The following is an 18,785-nucleotide window of genomic DNA, read 5'->3' on the forward strand; positions in this document are numbered from 1 at the left end:
AGATTTTCTCCATGACAATCTGTCCCTAACCTGGTCTTTCAGGTCTTCCAACAGTGCCCTCATTGCGGCTGTGTGCTTGCATGGAGTGATAGCATCGCAGAGTACCTTTATTTTTCACTACTCAAAAATAATGGAATCATTAAAAGATGCTTTTGCAATATTGTTCTGAATTGAATATACTACTTGCATTCCTAGCGTTAAACAAATTGCGCTGAGCTCCAAATAGCTCTTTCAAGCTTTAAGTTTGAAGTGAAGCACACTGTGGCAGTAGCAACACCTGGAGAGTTTTTCACAGCTACCATTAACAAACATCGCATGGCTAGTATCATAGACATACATTAGACAAAGTTGTGGAGAATAATTAAGCAGCTGTTGCATTAGGTTTAAAGGTGGCAGACAGTGACTGCAGGTGGTGATAGATGGTAGATGCAACAACCTGTTATTTTTTTTAAATGGTGTGCTTAGACAAACCTTGAGGTGCTCAACGTACATTTATTGATCTCTACTATTAAAATTCAAGACTACTCTAGTATTTACAGTTCCGTATATTGCTGTCTTTTGATCACGTGGAATGATTATTCAGCTTCTCTAGAATTAGGACCCACCTCAATTTACAACATGAAATGGATGCTGCCAGCCTTCCAAGGTAGACCAGACTAGGATGCCAGAATTATGCATGCTAATACAGTACTGGTTACAGTAGCAAAATCTTGTGAGCCTGAATGCACTCCCCCCACCCCTTTATCTTCATGACAACTAGAAAGGGTTATGTCTGACATTTTATCGAATTACATTTCGGCCCAGGACTCAGATTTCTTTCACCTGATGTTGCCTTGGTTGCAGCTCTTCCTCCTGTCCCTCAAAGTCATTCCTACTTCCCATTACAAATGCACTTGGAAGCCCAGTAGTCTATCCCAAGTAACTAGACACCACTGCCTATGTGCAAAGTATCACCTTCTGGCCTTCATTAAAAACTCACACTAGGCAAAGGAAAAACAAAGGTACATTAAGACCAACATGCACAGAATTACTTTTAGTCAAAAAAGCCAGGGTTTTCTTTCCTGCTTCTGAGCACATGCTACATATTCTATTGCCTCCTTTTGGCCAGTAAGAGGGCAGAAAGCAGCTGAAACATAATGTAGTTTGCTGGGATTTGCTTGTGTGTTGTCGAACGTAGCCATTAGTTAATAAACCATGTTTTATCATTTGATTACTCAGTTCTCATATGTATTAGCCTGATTACTGAATTAACTCATATTCTGGGTTTGCCCTATTACTTTAAACAATAAACTAACCGAAGATGCACTGGGTAAACAGATGCTAAGTCATTTTGAAAAAAAGTAACAAAGCTAGCATACAGCCACTAGATTTCTGATGGGTGTATTTAAACATACAGCATTTCACAAATATTTGTTAATTTCATTTAGGTGCCACTTGATTCCCAAACAAACTCTGGGCAGAATACAGCCAAGTAATAGAAGATTTAATGTGTTGCATGGATTCAGCCAGTGCACAAAGAGCAGATTAAAAGCAGATAAAAACAGTAAGATCTCCTCCGACTCAATTTCTGGTGACTTCATGGGCAGATTGCAGCTCCCTTTTTTCCCACTTCCCAGCCTAGCCTACAGACCTGCTATTCTGTGGAGTACTTTTCAAGTACCAACTAACCCTCTTCCCCACCCCTGAGCTTTAGCTTCTAAGCCCAGAGGAGGTGGGCTTAGCTTACAAGCCCAGCCATCCAGGTGCTGCTGGATAGAAGAGATTCCTGCTTCACACAAAGGAAAATGTAGTGACAATAGCACCGTGATACAGGGCCCCAATCCACGAGCTGAAGGATAGCTAAGACCCTTAGATGCATAAGCTGGTCTTGCCTATGACTACTGAGCACGAACAATTCAGGGTTTGGTACTCTCTCCACTCCTTTTTAACATCTACATGAAACCGCTGGGTGAGATCATCCATCACCATGAGATATCATCAATACGCTGATACTCACTTGTATATCTCCATCCCAAGTGAGGTAATGCTGTGACCGCCCTCTCTCAGTTCCTGGGGGCTGTGGGGGTCTGGATGGAGAACAACAGGCTTCAGCTGAACCCTGGTAAGATGGAGTGGCTGTGGGTTGGGGGCTCCTCGGCACCCAGAAACTTACCATCTTTGGTTCTGGATGGGGTCACGCTGCCCCAGACAGATCCAGTGCGGAACCTGGGGGTTCTCTTGGACTCACAACTCCTGCTCGAAGAGCAGGTAGCAGCCATGGCCAAGGGAGCCTTTGCCCAACTTCGTGTTGTGTGCCAGTTACGCCCCTTCCTGGATTGGGAGGCCCTCTGGTCAGTCACTCATGCCCTAGTCATCTCCTGTATAGACTACTGCAACATGCTGTACGTGGGGCTACCCTTGAAGACCATCCAGAAGCTACAGCTGGTTCAGAATGCAGCCACATTTTAGGAGCCCCAAAAATGGCGCATATAACACCTTTGCTGTGCAAGCAGCATTTGGTGCCAGTTTGCTTCGGGGCCCAATTCAAGGTGTTGGTTATCACCTTTAAAGCCCTACATGGCATGGGTCCAGGTTGCCTGAGGGACCGCATCACCCCCATTGCATCAACCCGTCCCACCCAGTCAGGCAGAGAGGGCATACTACGGACCCTGTCCTTGAGAGATGGTTGATTGGCAGGGTCCAGGAAGATGGCCTTCTCTGCCATGGCCCTCGCCCTGTGGAACACGTTACCCCCAGAGGTGAGGAAGGCTGTCAGGGAATCAAGGACAAGAATCACACTGAGACAGTATTCCAACTCTAGTTCTTTATTGTTCTTACCCTTCAGGCAAAATCTTGCCAGACTGAGGTTACTACACTAACCTATGGGAAATAACTCTGAAGGGCTCTAGGGCGGGGCTGCCCTAAATCTCTTAACCCTCCCAGCAACAGTCTGGGCTGCAAAGCCTCATATCAGTCTGGAATGCTCTCTCCCCCTGGGAACCAGCAACAGCACCAGAATCCACCACATCACCCCCTCCTTCAGGAACACGTTCCATAACACAGGCCCTCACTCTCCCAGCCTTCCCAAAGGGAGTGAAAACCTGGCTTTGCCACCTCGCTTGGGGTGGGAGGGGGGATAGTCAATCATGGGGTGGTTGGCACTGTGATGTGGCCCTGAGGAATTTATATTTTATATATATTATATATATTTTAAATATTTTATTTTATATATTTTATATTTACATTTTTATGATGTAGGGTAAAGGTAAAGGTTTCCCTTGACGTAAAGTCCAGTCGTGTCCGACTCTAGGGGGCGGTGCTCATCTCCGTTTCTAAGCCTTAGAGCCGGCGTTGTCCGTAGACACTTCTGGGTCATGTGGCCAGCATGACGACACGGAACGCCATTACCTTCCCGCTGAAGCGGTACCTATTGATCTACTCACATTTGCATGTTTTCGAACTGCTAGGTGAGCAGGAGCTGGGACTAGCAACGGGAGCTCACCCCGCCGCGCGGTTTCGAACCGCCGACCTTCCAATTGGCAGCTCAGCGGTTTAACCCGCAGCGCCACCGCGTCCCCCTTTTTATGATGTACTTGTTTTTATTATTTTAATCTCTTGTTATTTTAATTGAATTGTAAACTGCCCAGAGTCGCTCATGAGATGGGCAGTGTGGAAATGTGAGAAATAAATAAATAAATTTCTTCTGGCATTAGCAAGAGGTTTAGGTATATATGTTTAAAACTATACTTCAAATCCATTGAGGTAGTGCAATTCCCACTGCAACACATTAGAAGAGCAGTAGTACAACAGATCACATTATTTACCTACCCAGTAAGTTTAAAATATAACCAATGTTAAACTATGAATCTGCTCTTCAATTAAAAAAATAGGTAGTATTTTACATATATATAAATGTCACTTGTCTCATAAGGATTTCACAACTAGATACTTTCTTAAGGCTATGATTTGGTAGGTAATTGAAAAGCACATCTTAATAGAAAATTAATAGAAAAAATTAATAGAAAAGTCCAATTCATAATTAGAGAAAAAATAATAAAAGCAAGTATGATCTTTTCTCATGTCAGATCTTTTTCAGTCAAGAAGGCCACCAACAACTTTACTCTTACTCAAGTGTATTAATTAAATGTGTTTTATTTTACATCATGATGTGAGAACATAACACCTATTTAATAAAAGTATACACATTTGTAACTTCACTCAGAATACACTTTTTTTAATGCACATTTAAAAAAGCATTCCATCTTACAAATTGTTTGCAATCCAAATATACAATAGCTTGGAAAACAAATAGTTTAGAAAAACGAATGCCAATGTAAAAAGACTACTTAAACCTGTAACAGTAGAGTTTCTGTATGGCTCATCTTTACAGTTTTCTTATTGCTTCATCAATATCAGTAATCTGTTCCTTCAGCTGGCTCCACTGTTCTGGATTTAGAGAGATGCCTAAAATAAACCAAAACAAATTCTTGGAGAATAGTATAGATTCAGTCATGCTACAACCTTAGTTAATTCTGCATTTGCAGAATTCACTACTGCTTCTAGGGATCAGCTCCTGACAACCCTAAGCTCTATGTTAAGAACACTTCAAATTTAAACACACATAATATGAAAGACAAATTGCTGTTAACTGAATCAGATCTTCAGGTGCCTTGCAAAACTGAACCCCTTAGTAGCTGGCAACAGAAGACGCTGAATTAAAGGGGGAAGAAAACAGGTAATGGAGGTTTCTTGTTTGCATTAATCAACTGTGTAACTGGAAAGAGAGTGTTGAAACAGTAACTAACAACTTGAGCAATATTTCTTCTACCTTAACACTGAATTTTCTGAAAGCAAAACTCATGATACTGTAGGCACAGGTTTCTTTTAAACAATGAATAAACTCAAGAGAAAAGTATTAATTCATATCTCTGGATTTTATCAAACCAACTGTTTACTTGAGTTGTGAAAAACAAGTTGTCTGGAAAACAGTCAAATTAATTTACAAAAGCATGGCAGGTTTTGTGACATTACACTCTGCAGAGCCCACTGTTTCAAGACTTCAAGAAATCACTCATGTTATTTTCCAGCCGTGTTTGAAATGTTTGGACTTGCCTTACACAGAAGGTAAGAGCAGTTATGTATTTAAACGGTAATAGATTTAATAACATAAGGAGCTCTGATGTATTACTTCATGCAGAAATTATGCCATTTACCATCCAGTGCCAAGATAGTAATAAGGCAACTAATACCTCCTGTCATATCAGGTCAGCGTCAATTCAGACTGCTGTAACTATCCACAAAAATTTGACCTTTTCTGTAACAATACTTCTTGTGCTTCCAGTGAAAGCTGCGCAAGGAGTGCATGCAGCACAACTGGGAACAATGGGCAAGACAGCTAATATAAGTAAACCTACCTATAAAATTGGCATCTTATTTATTTTGCATTTGGATAGTGTGGCTAGAAGCATAAAATGCCTTGTTCAGATCGACAGTTAGAGAATTTAGAGGCGAGATGTTAGGCTTTTTTCCAAATATGGTACTAAATCTTAGAATCACCTCTGATGGTTGCCAAATGAGTTAAAATGAAACTCAACTTATACTGAGAACTCAAGTCTTGTGTAATGCTAAACCCAGACTGAGTTGGAAAATAAATTCACCTTCCGTTTGATTTCTGAAACAAGTGTCATGTAAGCCAGAAGAAGGCCCTAAAATTGCCCATGTCGGACAACCTTCTAATAAATCTATGTCCAACATTTCTGAAACAATCTTCAGGACAGACACATCCTTCAAGGAAGCAACAGAAGCACCTAAATGTATTCGGTTGGCTACTTCACACAAACAGGACAACCTGATATGAATCCTTCACAAAAGGCACAGGTCCACATGCCCAAATATGGCATTTTGATAGGTGCCTTTCATAATGGCCAACCAGATAAAACAAATACAACAGAATGAGGTAGAAAAATCAGCAGCATTATTTCAGTCAACAAACTATTCTGTCTAAATTCGCTTGCAAGTTAAAAAAAAAAACACCCTAGCATTTAAGGAGAAAACTTTTACCCCAGCCAAGCCCCCTTCCTATTATACATCTGCCCTGCCTTCAGGCCTCATTATTGCACTGTCAAAAGACATACCCTGTCAGAAAAGACATACCTGTCATACAAGACTCTTTCTATTAGTTCTCTTGTAAGTTAACTGGAATGCCTTGTATTTAGGTCTGGGGCAGATGGGCCTAATATTGCAAATACATAAAGTAGCATCTAAACGTTGAAATACTTAGCATGCAAGCAGATAATTACCTTTTCTGCCAGGTTTCATTTCACCTTCTTGATCCATCCAGTATTCTCTAATATCAATTAGGACTTTGCCTTTAAAATCTCGAACATTGACATACCTCATTTTACCAATCTGGCAATAAATTAGAAAATTCAATCATTACTTCATTAAGCACCCAGAAGTACTTTCTTTAATCACTGCTAATGTTTTGGATATACAGCGGGAGTTGTAATTTATACTCTAAAGCAAAGGTGACCAGACAATGGTGTGCTTATGGTTCCAATTTTTTGGCAGTATAATTCTCATTTTTCACCTAAGGACAAAATTTCACCCTGTAAACTGCTCTGCCCTCCAAATTGGTTGAAAATTTCAACCCACTTCTGGGATGTTATTGGATTAACAGTCACATCCCCTTGACTTTTGGAAGTGGAGGTGATTATATACAGTGCGGACCTGGCTTTAAAAACATTGCCCAGCCCATTCTAGAGATTGGAGAAGTATTTCCTCTCAATGAACTCTCTCAGAGAAGAATATACCGGCATTGCAGAGAAGCAGTAGTAGTATTTTTTTTAAAATGCTAGGAAAATAGTGTTTCCAAACCAAATTTCATTATTGCATTTTTCAGAACACAGATCCTTTGGGTAGCATATTACTAAGAGCATATACACTATCTATTCAATAACTTTTGTGTTTTACTTAGACTGAGAAAGGCTGCCTTAATTGATCAAGAGAGAATGCATCACACTAGGGAGTCCTTTCAGAAATATAAATGCTTAATAAAATTTTTAGAAGATCTGTTCAGAAAACTACAGATTTAGCAAATGCTGGTGTTCCAAAACTAATACATCCACAAGTGGATTAAGGACTGGGGCAGAGAGAATTTAAAGGGTAAAATTAATTGGTCCACCTGTCACAATGTCAGCAGGAACCAAAAAGACAGCCAGGTTTGAGCAGGCAGACATATAAGAACAAGAGGGCATGTAAATATTTTCTAGAAACATCAGTAAGATACACAACTATTGGCATATAATTTCAAACATGTTAGCCACCAAGTACTGGCTTGCTTATTTTAGAGCACAACCAAGATATGAAAATTTAGAAATGAATGATCAGAAAGCAACAGCTGCAGAACAAATTTCCTGAAACCAATCATGGAGGAAACTATAACATTAACGTAACTCTAATGCTACAAGTTAATTGCTTTTATTAGCTATCCTACTATAAAAAAAGAGGGTGAAGAAAACCTTTATAGTGAGAATCAGTTTAATAATCTGGTTTTAGATTCTTGTATCAGCTCTTTTCTCTTCTTACAACTAGAAACTAACTTGAACTTAACCCATAAACACATGTACAATTAAGTGAATAAAATACTGAACTTGTCAGGGAAATTAAAAGGCTCTTGAACTCAAACCACAGCTCAGATATAGCTCAAACTAGTCAGAATAAGGCACTGTCCTATTTTCTATGACTGGATAATACCTTATAAACCTAAAACAAAGGCTACCTTGAATTTAAAGTGACAACTGCAAAACTGAATATTCATTTTAATTAAAAAATAATATGCCTCCATTACCATAACTCCAGTCGTGGCAACAGGAGTTGGGCAGTGAAGAAATATGATAAACAAAGAAATAACTATAGTGAATCTAAGACTAGAAAACTTAAGACCTCTTTTTAGGTAAATTCTCTAATACTTCAGGTTTCTATAGCATTATTCAAAAGCACAAAAGGGGCATTATATATCCAGAAAACCCTACAATAACCTGGTATCGTAAACTCAGACTACAGTATATCATACATGGGCACTAACATGGGCATAACACACTCAGTGTTCAAAGCTGCAACTGAACCAAGAATAACCTAATTTACGCTGTTAAGTATGATGCTACCTGCCAATTATGTCTACAAAGTAATACAAGGATAGGTAATGAATATGCTAATCACAAAACCTTATTTTCTAAATTAATCTCAAATGCAAATTTAAGATTATCCAATCTTTCATTCTTGTTTCAAAAGCAACTACTTGACCAAAACTATAAATACAAAGCCTAGCATAACTTATTTAAAATTGTGTGTTTTGTTTACCAAGTGAAATGACACTATTTCGGAATCCTATATTCTAGATCATAGTTTATTTATTTATTATTCAAATTTCTATCACCGCCCATCTCCCCGCAAACAGGGGGACTCTGGGCGGTTAATAGTACATGTTTTGTTTTTGAGCACATCACACAGCAGAGACTAATATTTTACTGAAGAGAATTAACCAGCTTCTTTCAGAAATAAGCAAGTATATTTTTATGCCAGAGAAATCTCTCCCCATTTTCTAGTTGTAACTATTAATATGTAATGCCATAAACCTTGAGACAAGACACTTGTTATGGAATGCTCCCCTCCTCCCTGCAATTAGGCCAACACAGCTGTTAATTGTCCCTAAGCTCTGCCAGTGGTGCAATAGAAGGTGGTGTGCTTTACATTATTAAAATTGGTAAAGAAACTAATTTTGTAAGAACCTAAAGCTTTGGGGCATATGTGGGGTTTTTTTCCCTTTCAACAGCCACAGTAATATTGTAGGGGAATGAGGGTAGTATTCCAGATATGATAAAATTATCCTGAGTATGTGTCAGTACCCTGCGTGCGTGCACTTACATACACCCTAGTTGGTAGAAAGCGGGGAACATGTTGGCTTGCAAAGTAGTTTCTAGATAGAAATCCTCTCTTGCGTTGAGCATGCTGGGGATCAAACTGGGTTTTAGTTGTACTTGTGGCATACTGTCCAAAATATGCTAAACTGAACCAAAAACTAGGATGTAAAGATGCAGCAGAAGCAAGGATAGAGAAACATGGAGAGGTATAGTGAATCATGTTGCTATAAACTAGATTTAACTGTATTTTCTTATCCCATGCTTATTTCTTTTGGCTTATTATTTCTGGCCATTTTCTGCACTTTGGCAAGTGGAACATAAATTGAACTTACAGTCATGTTAGCATTCCTGTATTACCAAGTCCAGCAAGAAATGGATGTGTTCCTCCAAACAGGGGAATTACAAAGCACACTGCATGAGAATGGGCCAACCCAGATTCCAATTAACATGTCAGCAGTTACCTGAAACATATTCTCATCTCTGTTGCTACTTTGCACGGAGGAGGCTGCACCTCTGGAACTTTCGCCAGTCTTCTGTTTCTTTACGGGCTTTTCTGGGGCTGCCTGTTTTTTCCTTTTTTCCTTGGCATTTAAAAATACAAAAGAAGGACTTACTGGACAAGTACTAGTTTCAGCTCATACAGCTAGATCTTTTCTCCACAAGTGTATAAGAATGGAGAGAGGATTCAAAGACCCAACGTAAAGCCTCTCTGCTTCTACTGAATGTTACAGCAAAGCTCACACAGTATTTCCATTTCTACAACATGACCCAGAATTGAGGCTTAAAATAAATCTAATCTGTTAAATAGGACAGCAAGATAAACTGGTTAGAATTAATTTTAAATCATATTTCACAATTTGTAGTTAAGAAGCTACAGATCTGATACAATTGAACTGAATTTTGATTTGTTCCTCTTCAGCTAGAAGAGAAGAAACAGTGTGAGCCGAAGCTTCCAGTTGGCCTTATTTCTTTTCATAAAAGCACTCCCAACTATGATTTTGAGTTGCGAGTGTCAACCCAATATTTTCCAGTAGTTATCTTATAAAATAAAAGGCTACATTTTATTGGTGGAAAAAATATTTAAATAAATTTTGAAAAGTAAAAGGCACTATGTTCAAATTATAATCACATTTATATTATATCTGAGAAGGAAGGCAAGAGAGCATGAATCTGCAAGCAGAAGAGTTTTATCTTCAGAACAGCTATGAATTGGAAGGAGGTCAATTACTTTCTTTCCTTCTACTGTAGAATAGGAAACAGAATCTAATTACTTACCGACAGCAGATGATTTGCGTGCTGGAAATTAAAAGAACACAGAACAATGTTAGTATTCGATTATACAGTACAGTGTAATTCAGATTAGCAATCAGACTAACACTTGCCATAAAAGGCCAAATACTTAGCAAACATAGAAATCCATCCCTCTCTTGATCCAAGCTTCCTAAAAAAACCCCACTGAATTGCAACAGCTATCTGAATTAGGCTGCAGTTCTCCATACCCATTCAGCAGGCATATTTTAGAATTTTTATTTTAAGCTGTATCAATAGACTCAAGAATTTTGACTAAGACAAAGTCAGAAACAAAACACTTCTAATCAAGATACTTGCTGTGATTCCAAGAATGATACATCTTTCACCTTAAGTCATAAATAATAGCATACATGATTCAGCAAATATTTACTACCTAAGAACAAATCATTTTAATTTCTATTTTAAGGAAAGGTATAGTTTAATGAAAGTATTTCCCTGCCAAAAGTATATTTATATGGTTCCCTTCATCTGTAGCTTTTAAACACCAATCCAGGGCCTTTGTTCTTAGGGTTACATTTACGGTTAGTAAGACAATGCATAAAGTGTTTTATATAAAATAATCACCGCTGTATCAGCATCTGAATCACTGCCAGATGAGCTTGAAGACACAAGTTCCTTTGATTTAGGCATTCTAGGAAGAAAAAATGCAGTGAAAAAATAGTACGATTCCAACAAAATGGAACTCTCAGAATTATGCAAGCACGCATTACTGTGTCATTCCTTCCAACACTGCAATTTCAAGCATTTATACTCTGAAGTTCCATTAAATCAAAAAAGCCAATATAATGTAGTGATTAACATGTTAAACAAGGAGCTGGGAGGGCCAGACACCAGTCCATCCACAGAAGCTCACTGGGTAACTTTGGACAGCCACTCTCTCTGCCCCAGAGTTCCCCATAGAAACAGGGTTGTTTCTATGGGGAAAAATAGTAGGGAATGATTTATATGTCACCTTGAGCGCCAGAATGAAAGGTAGGATATAAATCTAATAAATACCAAAATAATATTTAAGGATTAGGATACTCAGCTTATCTCAGCAACGAGATTGTACAGAAAAGTGACAGTAGGGGTACAGTTTGAAAAAAGGATCAAACTTAGGTTTTTGATTTCTTAATACCTACAGTTTCTTCTTTCCTCCATGTTTTTCATTCTGTATTATAAAGGCAGTATATCTGCATGTCTCCAAAAGTTTCTGCATCACATTCCAGAATCTCTGACCATTAAGTGGCTCTCACAGATGATGGAAGGTGATCCAAACGCATCTGGAGACAGATATCCCATCTTTATTGGGGGGGTTTTAACATCTGTTCAATCATGTCCAATTCTCGGAGACTGCCTGGAGAAGTCCCTGCAGTTTTCATGGCAAAGTTTTTCAAAGTGGTCTGACATTGCCTTATTCCTAGAGCTGAGAGAAAGTGACTGGCCCAAGTCACCCTGTTGGCTTTATGCCTAAGGTGGGACTAGAACTCAGTCTCCTGGTTTCTAGCCCAGCGTCTTAACCACTACACCAACTAGCTCTCATCTTTATAGTAAAGAATGAAAAAAATGTGGAGGAAAGAAAAATAACAGATCAAATGATTATGAGCATAAATATATGCACAGGGTATCCAGTTTGACAGAACAAGGTCAGAAGGAGGTAGCCTTCAAGCACAAGGTTGCAAATGCACATCTAGAAAATATGGAGTGCTAGGAAGGAACCATAGGCAAGTTTAATACTCTCTACCCTGCTTGGGATATAATCCCCTTCACTGACAGAGCCGTATACAAGAATACTATTTGCTTTAAGAAAAAAAATGTCCACCTGGTTGTATCATACTTTATATAATACTGCTTGCATTATACTTTCGTATAATTTTGTTTGTATTATACTGTACCACAGTGAACTACAACTTCCCTTCTTCCCCTTTTCTTTAGTTTTCTTGCCTGAAGAATTCTTAGAAATTCTAAAAAGCACAATATTTATTAAACCTTCAGTAGTCTAATAAAGATTTTGCACTAATGTGGACTTTGAATTTTGAACCCTAACCCTACATGGTACTCTCATTTCTGTTTTTTATGACAAAAGAAGAAAAAGGTTGAGAAGACAATCAAAAATCTCATGATGACAAAGCTACAGATTTATTGTGGTAGGAGAAAAAGCATCTCTATATAATATTTGGAATACAGGAACAAATTAATGGAGAAAGTTAAAGAAATGTATAATAATGCAGAGCGAAAAATAATACAGAATGGACAAAATTCTAACAATTACAAAAGAGTGCTTGCTATCACGCTTTCCTTTAAATGTAAAGAAAGTAAAAATGATCCTACTGAGCATCCCTGCAAAACATAACCTGTAATTAAAACAGGAATGCAAATCAGAGTTCCAAGTAATAATAGCAAAACCATAAAATAACAGTTATATAAGTGTAATTACGCTTGCTGTTTAGCTTGAGCTGGAAAGTGGGCAGCAATACTGGAGTGTAAAAAACAGAAAAGAATGGAAGTCTGCCAGTCCCGGTTTAATGTTCTTTCTGATGGATTAAACAAACGTAAGGGTCTCTTATCATATAAGACATCTTAATTCACTAATGCAAGAGTATTTATTACTCGCCACAAGCATTTGAAAACCCTTCTATCAATAGATCAACAGATCAGTATTTTCATCCCCTGAATTTAATTTCCTTTTCCTTCCTTTTCCTCCTTTTCCCCAAGCATTAGTATACATGTACTCCTAATATACAAAATCAAATGGAGTTTATAGAAATGTACACCACGATAAATTTGCCAATCCTTAAACCATCACGCAGAGCCTGAGCCAAATGGGATACAAGGTGCAGACCACACCAAGAAGTAAATTAACTGGAGACTAGAGACCACAAAGCATAATAGTTCAGTGGGTTACTCTGACTCAGTGTTTCTCTACTTAAACTTTTTCTCTCAGGACCCCTTCCCACTTTTAAAAATTATGGAGGACCACAAAAGAGCTTGTGTTTGTATGGGTTCCATTTATTGATATTTACCATACCAAAAATCAAAACTGACATATCCGCTGCTGCTACCGCTTCTCAAGATTGTTTGATGGGATTTTAATATTGCATTATATTTCAACGTAGGCTGGCAAATCATTTTGATTTTGCAGAGCCGTGAGAGGGTCTTGGGGGACCCCCAAGGGTCCTCGGATCACATTTCGAGAAACACTGCTCTAACCGGAAACAGACCCCACAACTGGACTGAATGGCCTGAGAAGCACAGGCGGGTTTGGAAGTTGGGGGAAGAGCCGGAGCCCGGCCCACCTGGAGGCCCGCAGGTAGAAGGACGCTGCAAGCACGAGCAAGCAGGGCGGGGGGCGGAGGAGCCATCGGCGCCGAGGGCAGCGGGGAGCGGAAAAGGACCCTCAGCACCCCGCCTGAAAGGGCGACTGGGATCCCCTCAGACAGGCCGGGAGGGGGCGGATCCCAGCCGCCATTTTCTCCCTGCCTCCGATGCCTTCGCTGCCCCCCCTTCCCCAACATGGCACGTTTCGGACCAGAAACGAGGGAAGGCAGGTCAGGCCGGGCACCTTCCTCGGCTCGTGGGGACCCGGTCGTTCCCCATCGCTCCTTCTCTGCATGGGGCGACTCCCTTCTCCCCGGCCTTTTCTGGAGAACTCCGAGAAGGCAACATGGCGGCCTCAGCCGTTCCGCCGCGCGAGGCATTCAGCAGTCCCTTCCCGCCTCCCTAACAGAAAGCGGGGTGGGGTGGGGAGGGATCTAAAGGGAAGCACGCACTCACATTCCACTCAAGTTCTTCCACTCCGGTCTTTCTAATGCCTCCCTGCCTCTCGGGTAGTCCCAGGACTACTGGAAAAACGGAAGTGACGTTTGTAGCAAACCCCACCTACTCCTGAGCACCACGTGGGGGTGGGAAGGATGCCAGTTCAGTCGCGGAGAGACGCGCGGGGAGAGGGAGGGGAGAGCTCAGTGCTGCATTTCTTTATGTTCCGCAGCTGTTCTCACTTCGCCCCTTCATTAAAGCAGCCTTTCCTAATAAAGCAACCTCGTTTAGCTATCATACCTTCGAGTAGCATGGTGGCGTCTTGGTTGGGAATGATGGTCGTTCACCCCATCTCTGTTGTTGTTAGTTGCTGTTGAGTCATTTACTACTCATGGTGACCCTATGTATAACAGAACTGTTGTTGTTTATTCGTTTAGTCGCTTCTGACTCTTCGTGACTTCATGGACCAGCCCATGCCAGGGCTTCCTGTCGGTCGTCAACACCCCCAGCTCCCCCAGGGACGAGTCTGTCACCTCTAGAATATCATCCACCCACCTTGCCCTTGGTCGGCCCCTCTTCCTTTTGCCTTCCACTCTCCCTAGCATCAGCACCTTCTCCAGGCTGTCCTGTCTTCTCATTATGTGGCCAAAGTATTTCAGTTTTGCCTTTAATATCATTCCCTCAAGTGAGCAGTCTGCCTTTATTTCCTGGAGGATGGACTGGTTTGATCTTCTTGCAGTCCAAGGCACTCTCAGAATTTTCCTCCAACACCACAGTTCCAAAGCATCGATCTTCCTTCTCTCAGCCTTCCTTATGGTCCAGCTCTCGCAGCCATATGTTACTACGGGGAATACCATTGCTTTAACTATGCGGACCTTTGTTGTCAATGTGATGTCTCTGCTCTTAACTATTTTATCGAGATTTGTCATTGCTCTTCTCCCAAGGATTAAGCGTCTTCTGATTTCCTGACTGCAGTCAGCCTCTGCAGTAATCTTCTCACCTAGAAATACAAAGTCTTTCACTGCTTCTACGTTTTCTCCCTCTACTTGCCAGTTATCAATCAAGCTGGTTGCCATAATCTTGGTTTTTTTGAGGTTTAGCTTCAAGCCAGCTTTTGCACTTTCTTCTTTCACCTTCATCATAAGGCTCCTCAGTTCCTCTTTGCTTTCAGCCATCAAAGTGGTATCATCTGCATATCTGAGATTGTTAATGTTTCTTCCAGTGATTTTAACTCCAGCCTTGGATTCCTCAAGCCCAGCATGTCGCATGATGTGTTCTGCGTACAAGTTGAATAGGTAGGGTAAGAGTATAGAGCCCTGCCGTACTCCTTTCCCAATCTTAAACCAGACCGTTGCTCCGTGGTGTTCTTACCGTTGCTACTTGGTCGTTATACAGATTCTTCAGGAGGCATACAAGATGACTTGGTATCCCCATACCACTAAGAACTTGCCACAATTTGTTCTGGTCCACACAGTCAAAGGCTTTAGGATAGTCAATAAAACAGAAATAGATGTTTTTCTGAAACTCCCTGGCTTTTTCCATTATCCAGCGGATATTGGCAATTTGGTCCCTAGTTCCTCTGCCTTTTCTAAACCCAGCTTGTACATCTGGCAATTCTCGCTCCATGAATTGCTGAAGTCTGCCTTGCAGGATCTTGAGCATTACCTTACTGGCATGTGAAATGAGTGCCACTGTTCGATAGTTTGAACATTCTTTAGTGTTTCCCTTTTTTGGTATGGGGATATAAGTTGATTTTTTCCAATCTGATGGCCATTCTTGTGTTTTCCAAATTTGCTGGCATGTAGCATGCATTACCTTGACAGCAGCATCTCGCAAGATTTTGAACAGTTCAGCTGGGATGCCATTGTCTCCTGCTGCCTTGTTATTAGCAATGCTTCTTAAGGCCCATTCAACCTCACTCTTCAGGATGTCTGGCTCTAGCTCACTGACCACACCATCAAAGCTATCCCCAATATTGTTATCCTTCCTATACAGGTCTTCTGTATATTCTTGCCACCTTTTCTTGATCTCTTCTTCTTCTGTTAGGTCCTTGCCATCTTTGTTTTTGATCATACCCATTTTTGCCTGGAATTTACCTCCGATGTTTCTAATTTTCTGGAAGAGGTCTCTTGTCCTTCCTCTTCTATTGTCTTCTTCCACTTCCGCGCATTGCTTGTTTAAAAATAATTCCTTACCTCTTCTGGCTAACCTCTGGAATTTTGCATTTAATTGGGCATATCTCCCCCTATCACTGTTGCCTTTTGCTTTCCTTCCTTCTTGGGCTACTTCTAGTGTCTCAGCAGACAGCCATTTTGCCTTCTTGGTTTTCTCTTTCTTTGGGATATATTTTGTTGCCGCCTCCTGAACAATGTTGCGAACTTCTGTCCAGAGTTCTTCCGGGACCCTATCTACTAAGTCCAGTCCCTTAAATCTATTCTTCACCTCCACTGCATATTCCTTAGGAATATTAGTGAGCTCATATCTAGCTGATCTGTGGGTCTTCCCTAATCTCTTTAGTCTGATCCTAAATTGTGCAGTAAGAAGTTCGTGATCGGAACTAGAGTCAGCTCCAGGCCTTGTTTTTACCGACTGTATAGATGTCTGCCACCTTTGTCTGCAAAGGATGTAATCAATCTGATTTCGGTGTTGTCCATCTGGTGAAGTCCATGTATAAAGCCGTCTCTTAGGTTGTTGGAAGAGAGTGTTTGTTATGCAGAGTGAGTTGTCTTGGCAAAATTCTATCAGCCTATGTCCTGCTTCGTTTTGTTCTCCCAGGCCATGCTTACCTGTAACTCCAGGTGCCATTTGACTGCCCACCTCAGCATTCCAGTCTCCTGTGATGAAAATAACATCTCTTTTAGGCATGTTGTCCAGTAGGTGCTGCAGATCCCCATACAACTGCTCTACTTCAGCTTCTTCAGCATCTGTGGTTGGGGCGTATATTTGAATCACTGTAATGTTAGATGGCTTGCCCTGAATTCGAATTGAGATCATTCTATCGTTTTTTGGATTGTATCCGAGCACTGCTTTAGCCACTTTACTATTAATTATGAAGGCTACTCCATTTCTTCTGTGGTCGTCTTGTCCACAGTAGTAGATCTGGTGGTCATTTGATGTGAAGTGGCCCATTCCAGTCCATTTCAGTTCACTGACGCCCAAAATGTCTATCTTGAATCTTGACATCTCACTAATAACCACATCCAATTTGCCCTGGCTCATAGATCTTACGTTCCAGGTTCCAATGGTGTGTTGATCCTTAGAACATCGGATTTGCCGTTCACCACCAGCACCGTCGGCTGCTAGCCGTCCTTTCGGCTTTGAGCTAGCTGCGTCATCACGTCTGGGGCTAGTTGAACTCATCCTCTGTTCCTCCCCAGTAGCATTTTGACCATCTTCTGACCTGGGGGTCTCATCTTCCGATGGCATACTGACATCTCTCTGGTTCTACTGATCCATTTAGTTTTCACGGCAAGAATACTGGGGTGGGTTGCCATTACCTTCCCCAGGGATCGCATTTAGTCTGACCTGTCATGACCTTCCCATCTTGGGTGGCCCTTCACGGTTTAGCTCATGGCATCATTGAGGTGCTCAAGCTCCAGCACTATGACAAGGTAACGATCCTTTGCTGAAGATAACAGAACTAGGATGAACCTTATAGATGCTAGGTTCTATCTGCATCGTTTAATTATTGCGTAAGGACAGAGCCACCTCCGAGCATTGGTGAGCTCTTAGTTTAACAAGCAAGCAATGTCTCCATCTCTTGGTAGCTACATTTTGGGAGAAGATGGACTTCACAATACCTGTACAGAGTTCACACATTGCACCATGTGTTGGTTCAATTAACCACTGTTTATTGAATAGAGCACAATTTGCTGAGTTTACACTACAGGCAAAGAGATTTAGTGCAATACACAAACTAGTCATTTTCTAATACATCATTACACCACAGGTAGTCCTTGCTTAACAACCACAACTGAGTGTGGAATTTCAGTTACTAAGCAAAATGGTCATTAAGTGAATCTGACCTGGTTTTACAACCTTTTTTGCAGCAGTCATTAAGTGAATCACATTCCCCATTGATTTTGCTTGCCAGAAGCTGGCTGGCAAGGTCGAAAATGGCAATCACGTGACCACGGGATGTTGCGATGGTCATAAAATGTGACCCTATTACCAAGCACCCAAATCGTGATCATGTGACTGTGGGACACTGCAACAGTTATAAGTGTGCACACTGGTTGTAAGTCGGGTTTTAGCACCGTTGTAAGTCTGAACTCTCACTAAATGAATGGTCATTAAGTGAGAACTGCCTGTATTGCCTTCCAATATTCTCTGATCAAAAAAGAGACTCATTGATAGAGAAAAACTCCAGAGCCTTTCATTTCAGACTGCTAGTGGTGCCAAAAGGCTGTTAAGTGCAATGAGCTTACTTAATTTTTGTGACTTGTAAACCACTTCTTAAGGGTTAGTGCTTAGTATGAATGGAATTCATCAGAATCCAGAGCAAAATAAAGGGTCACAGTTGCTAATCCAAACTGTACGTTTTTTTTCCTGGAGAATTAACAGGCCCCAGATCAAAACTATGGGCCAGTTTTTCTCTTTCTTGAGGATGAGAAGCTGGATATACAAGACATTTGCTAGTCTGGACAAATGTGACTGATCTATGCTCCAAAACCTAATCATGGACATCTAGAATTGGAACCAGCAACCATGTCGAGTTTTTGAACCTGCAAGGGAGACTTCTTTTTCAATATGGAACGTCTAGGTGTTTGTTGGGATCCAATGAAATCCCTTTCTCTCTCCATTAAGAGCCTTCTTTGTACAAAAGGTAAAATTCTTGAG

General features: G+C 40.8%; 1 protein-coding gene across 1 annotated transcript; it reads right to left on the minus strand.

The window, feature by feature from the left end:
- Positions 1 to 4,113: 4,113 nt before the first annotated feature.
- SUB1 (SUB1 regulator of transcription) lies at positions 4,114 to 14,063 on the minus strand. The gene is made up of 6 exons (XM_063295772.1): positions 13,965 to 14,063; positions 10,776 to 10,842; positions 10,176 to 10,196; positions 9,362 to 9,481; positions 6,279 to 6,387; positions 4,114 to 4,443 (listed from the first exon to the last, which is right to left on the minus strand). Exons 2-6 carry the CDS (start codon positions 10,839 to 10,841, stop codon positions 4,364 to 4,366), a joined length of 396 nt encoding a protein of 131 aa, XP_063151842.1. The 5' UTR covers position 10,842; positions 13,965 to 14,063; the 3' UTR covers positions 4,114 to 4,363.
- Between the last annotated feature and the right edge of the window lie 4,722 nt (positions 14,064 to 18,785).

The sequence above is a fragment of the Candoia aspera genome, chromosome 2 (genome assembly GCF_035149785.1).
Source record: "Candoia aspera isolate rCanAsp1 chromosome 2, rCanAsp1.hap2, whole genome shotgun sequence".
NCBI classification, from domain to species: Eukaryota; Metazoa; Chordata; class Lepidosauria; order Squamata; family Boidae; genus Candoia; species Candoia aspera.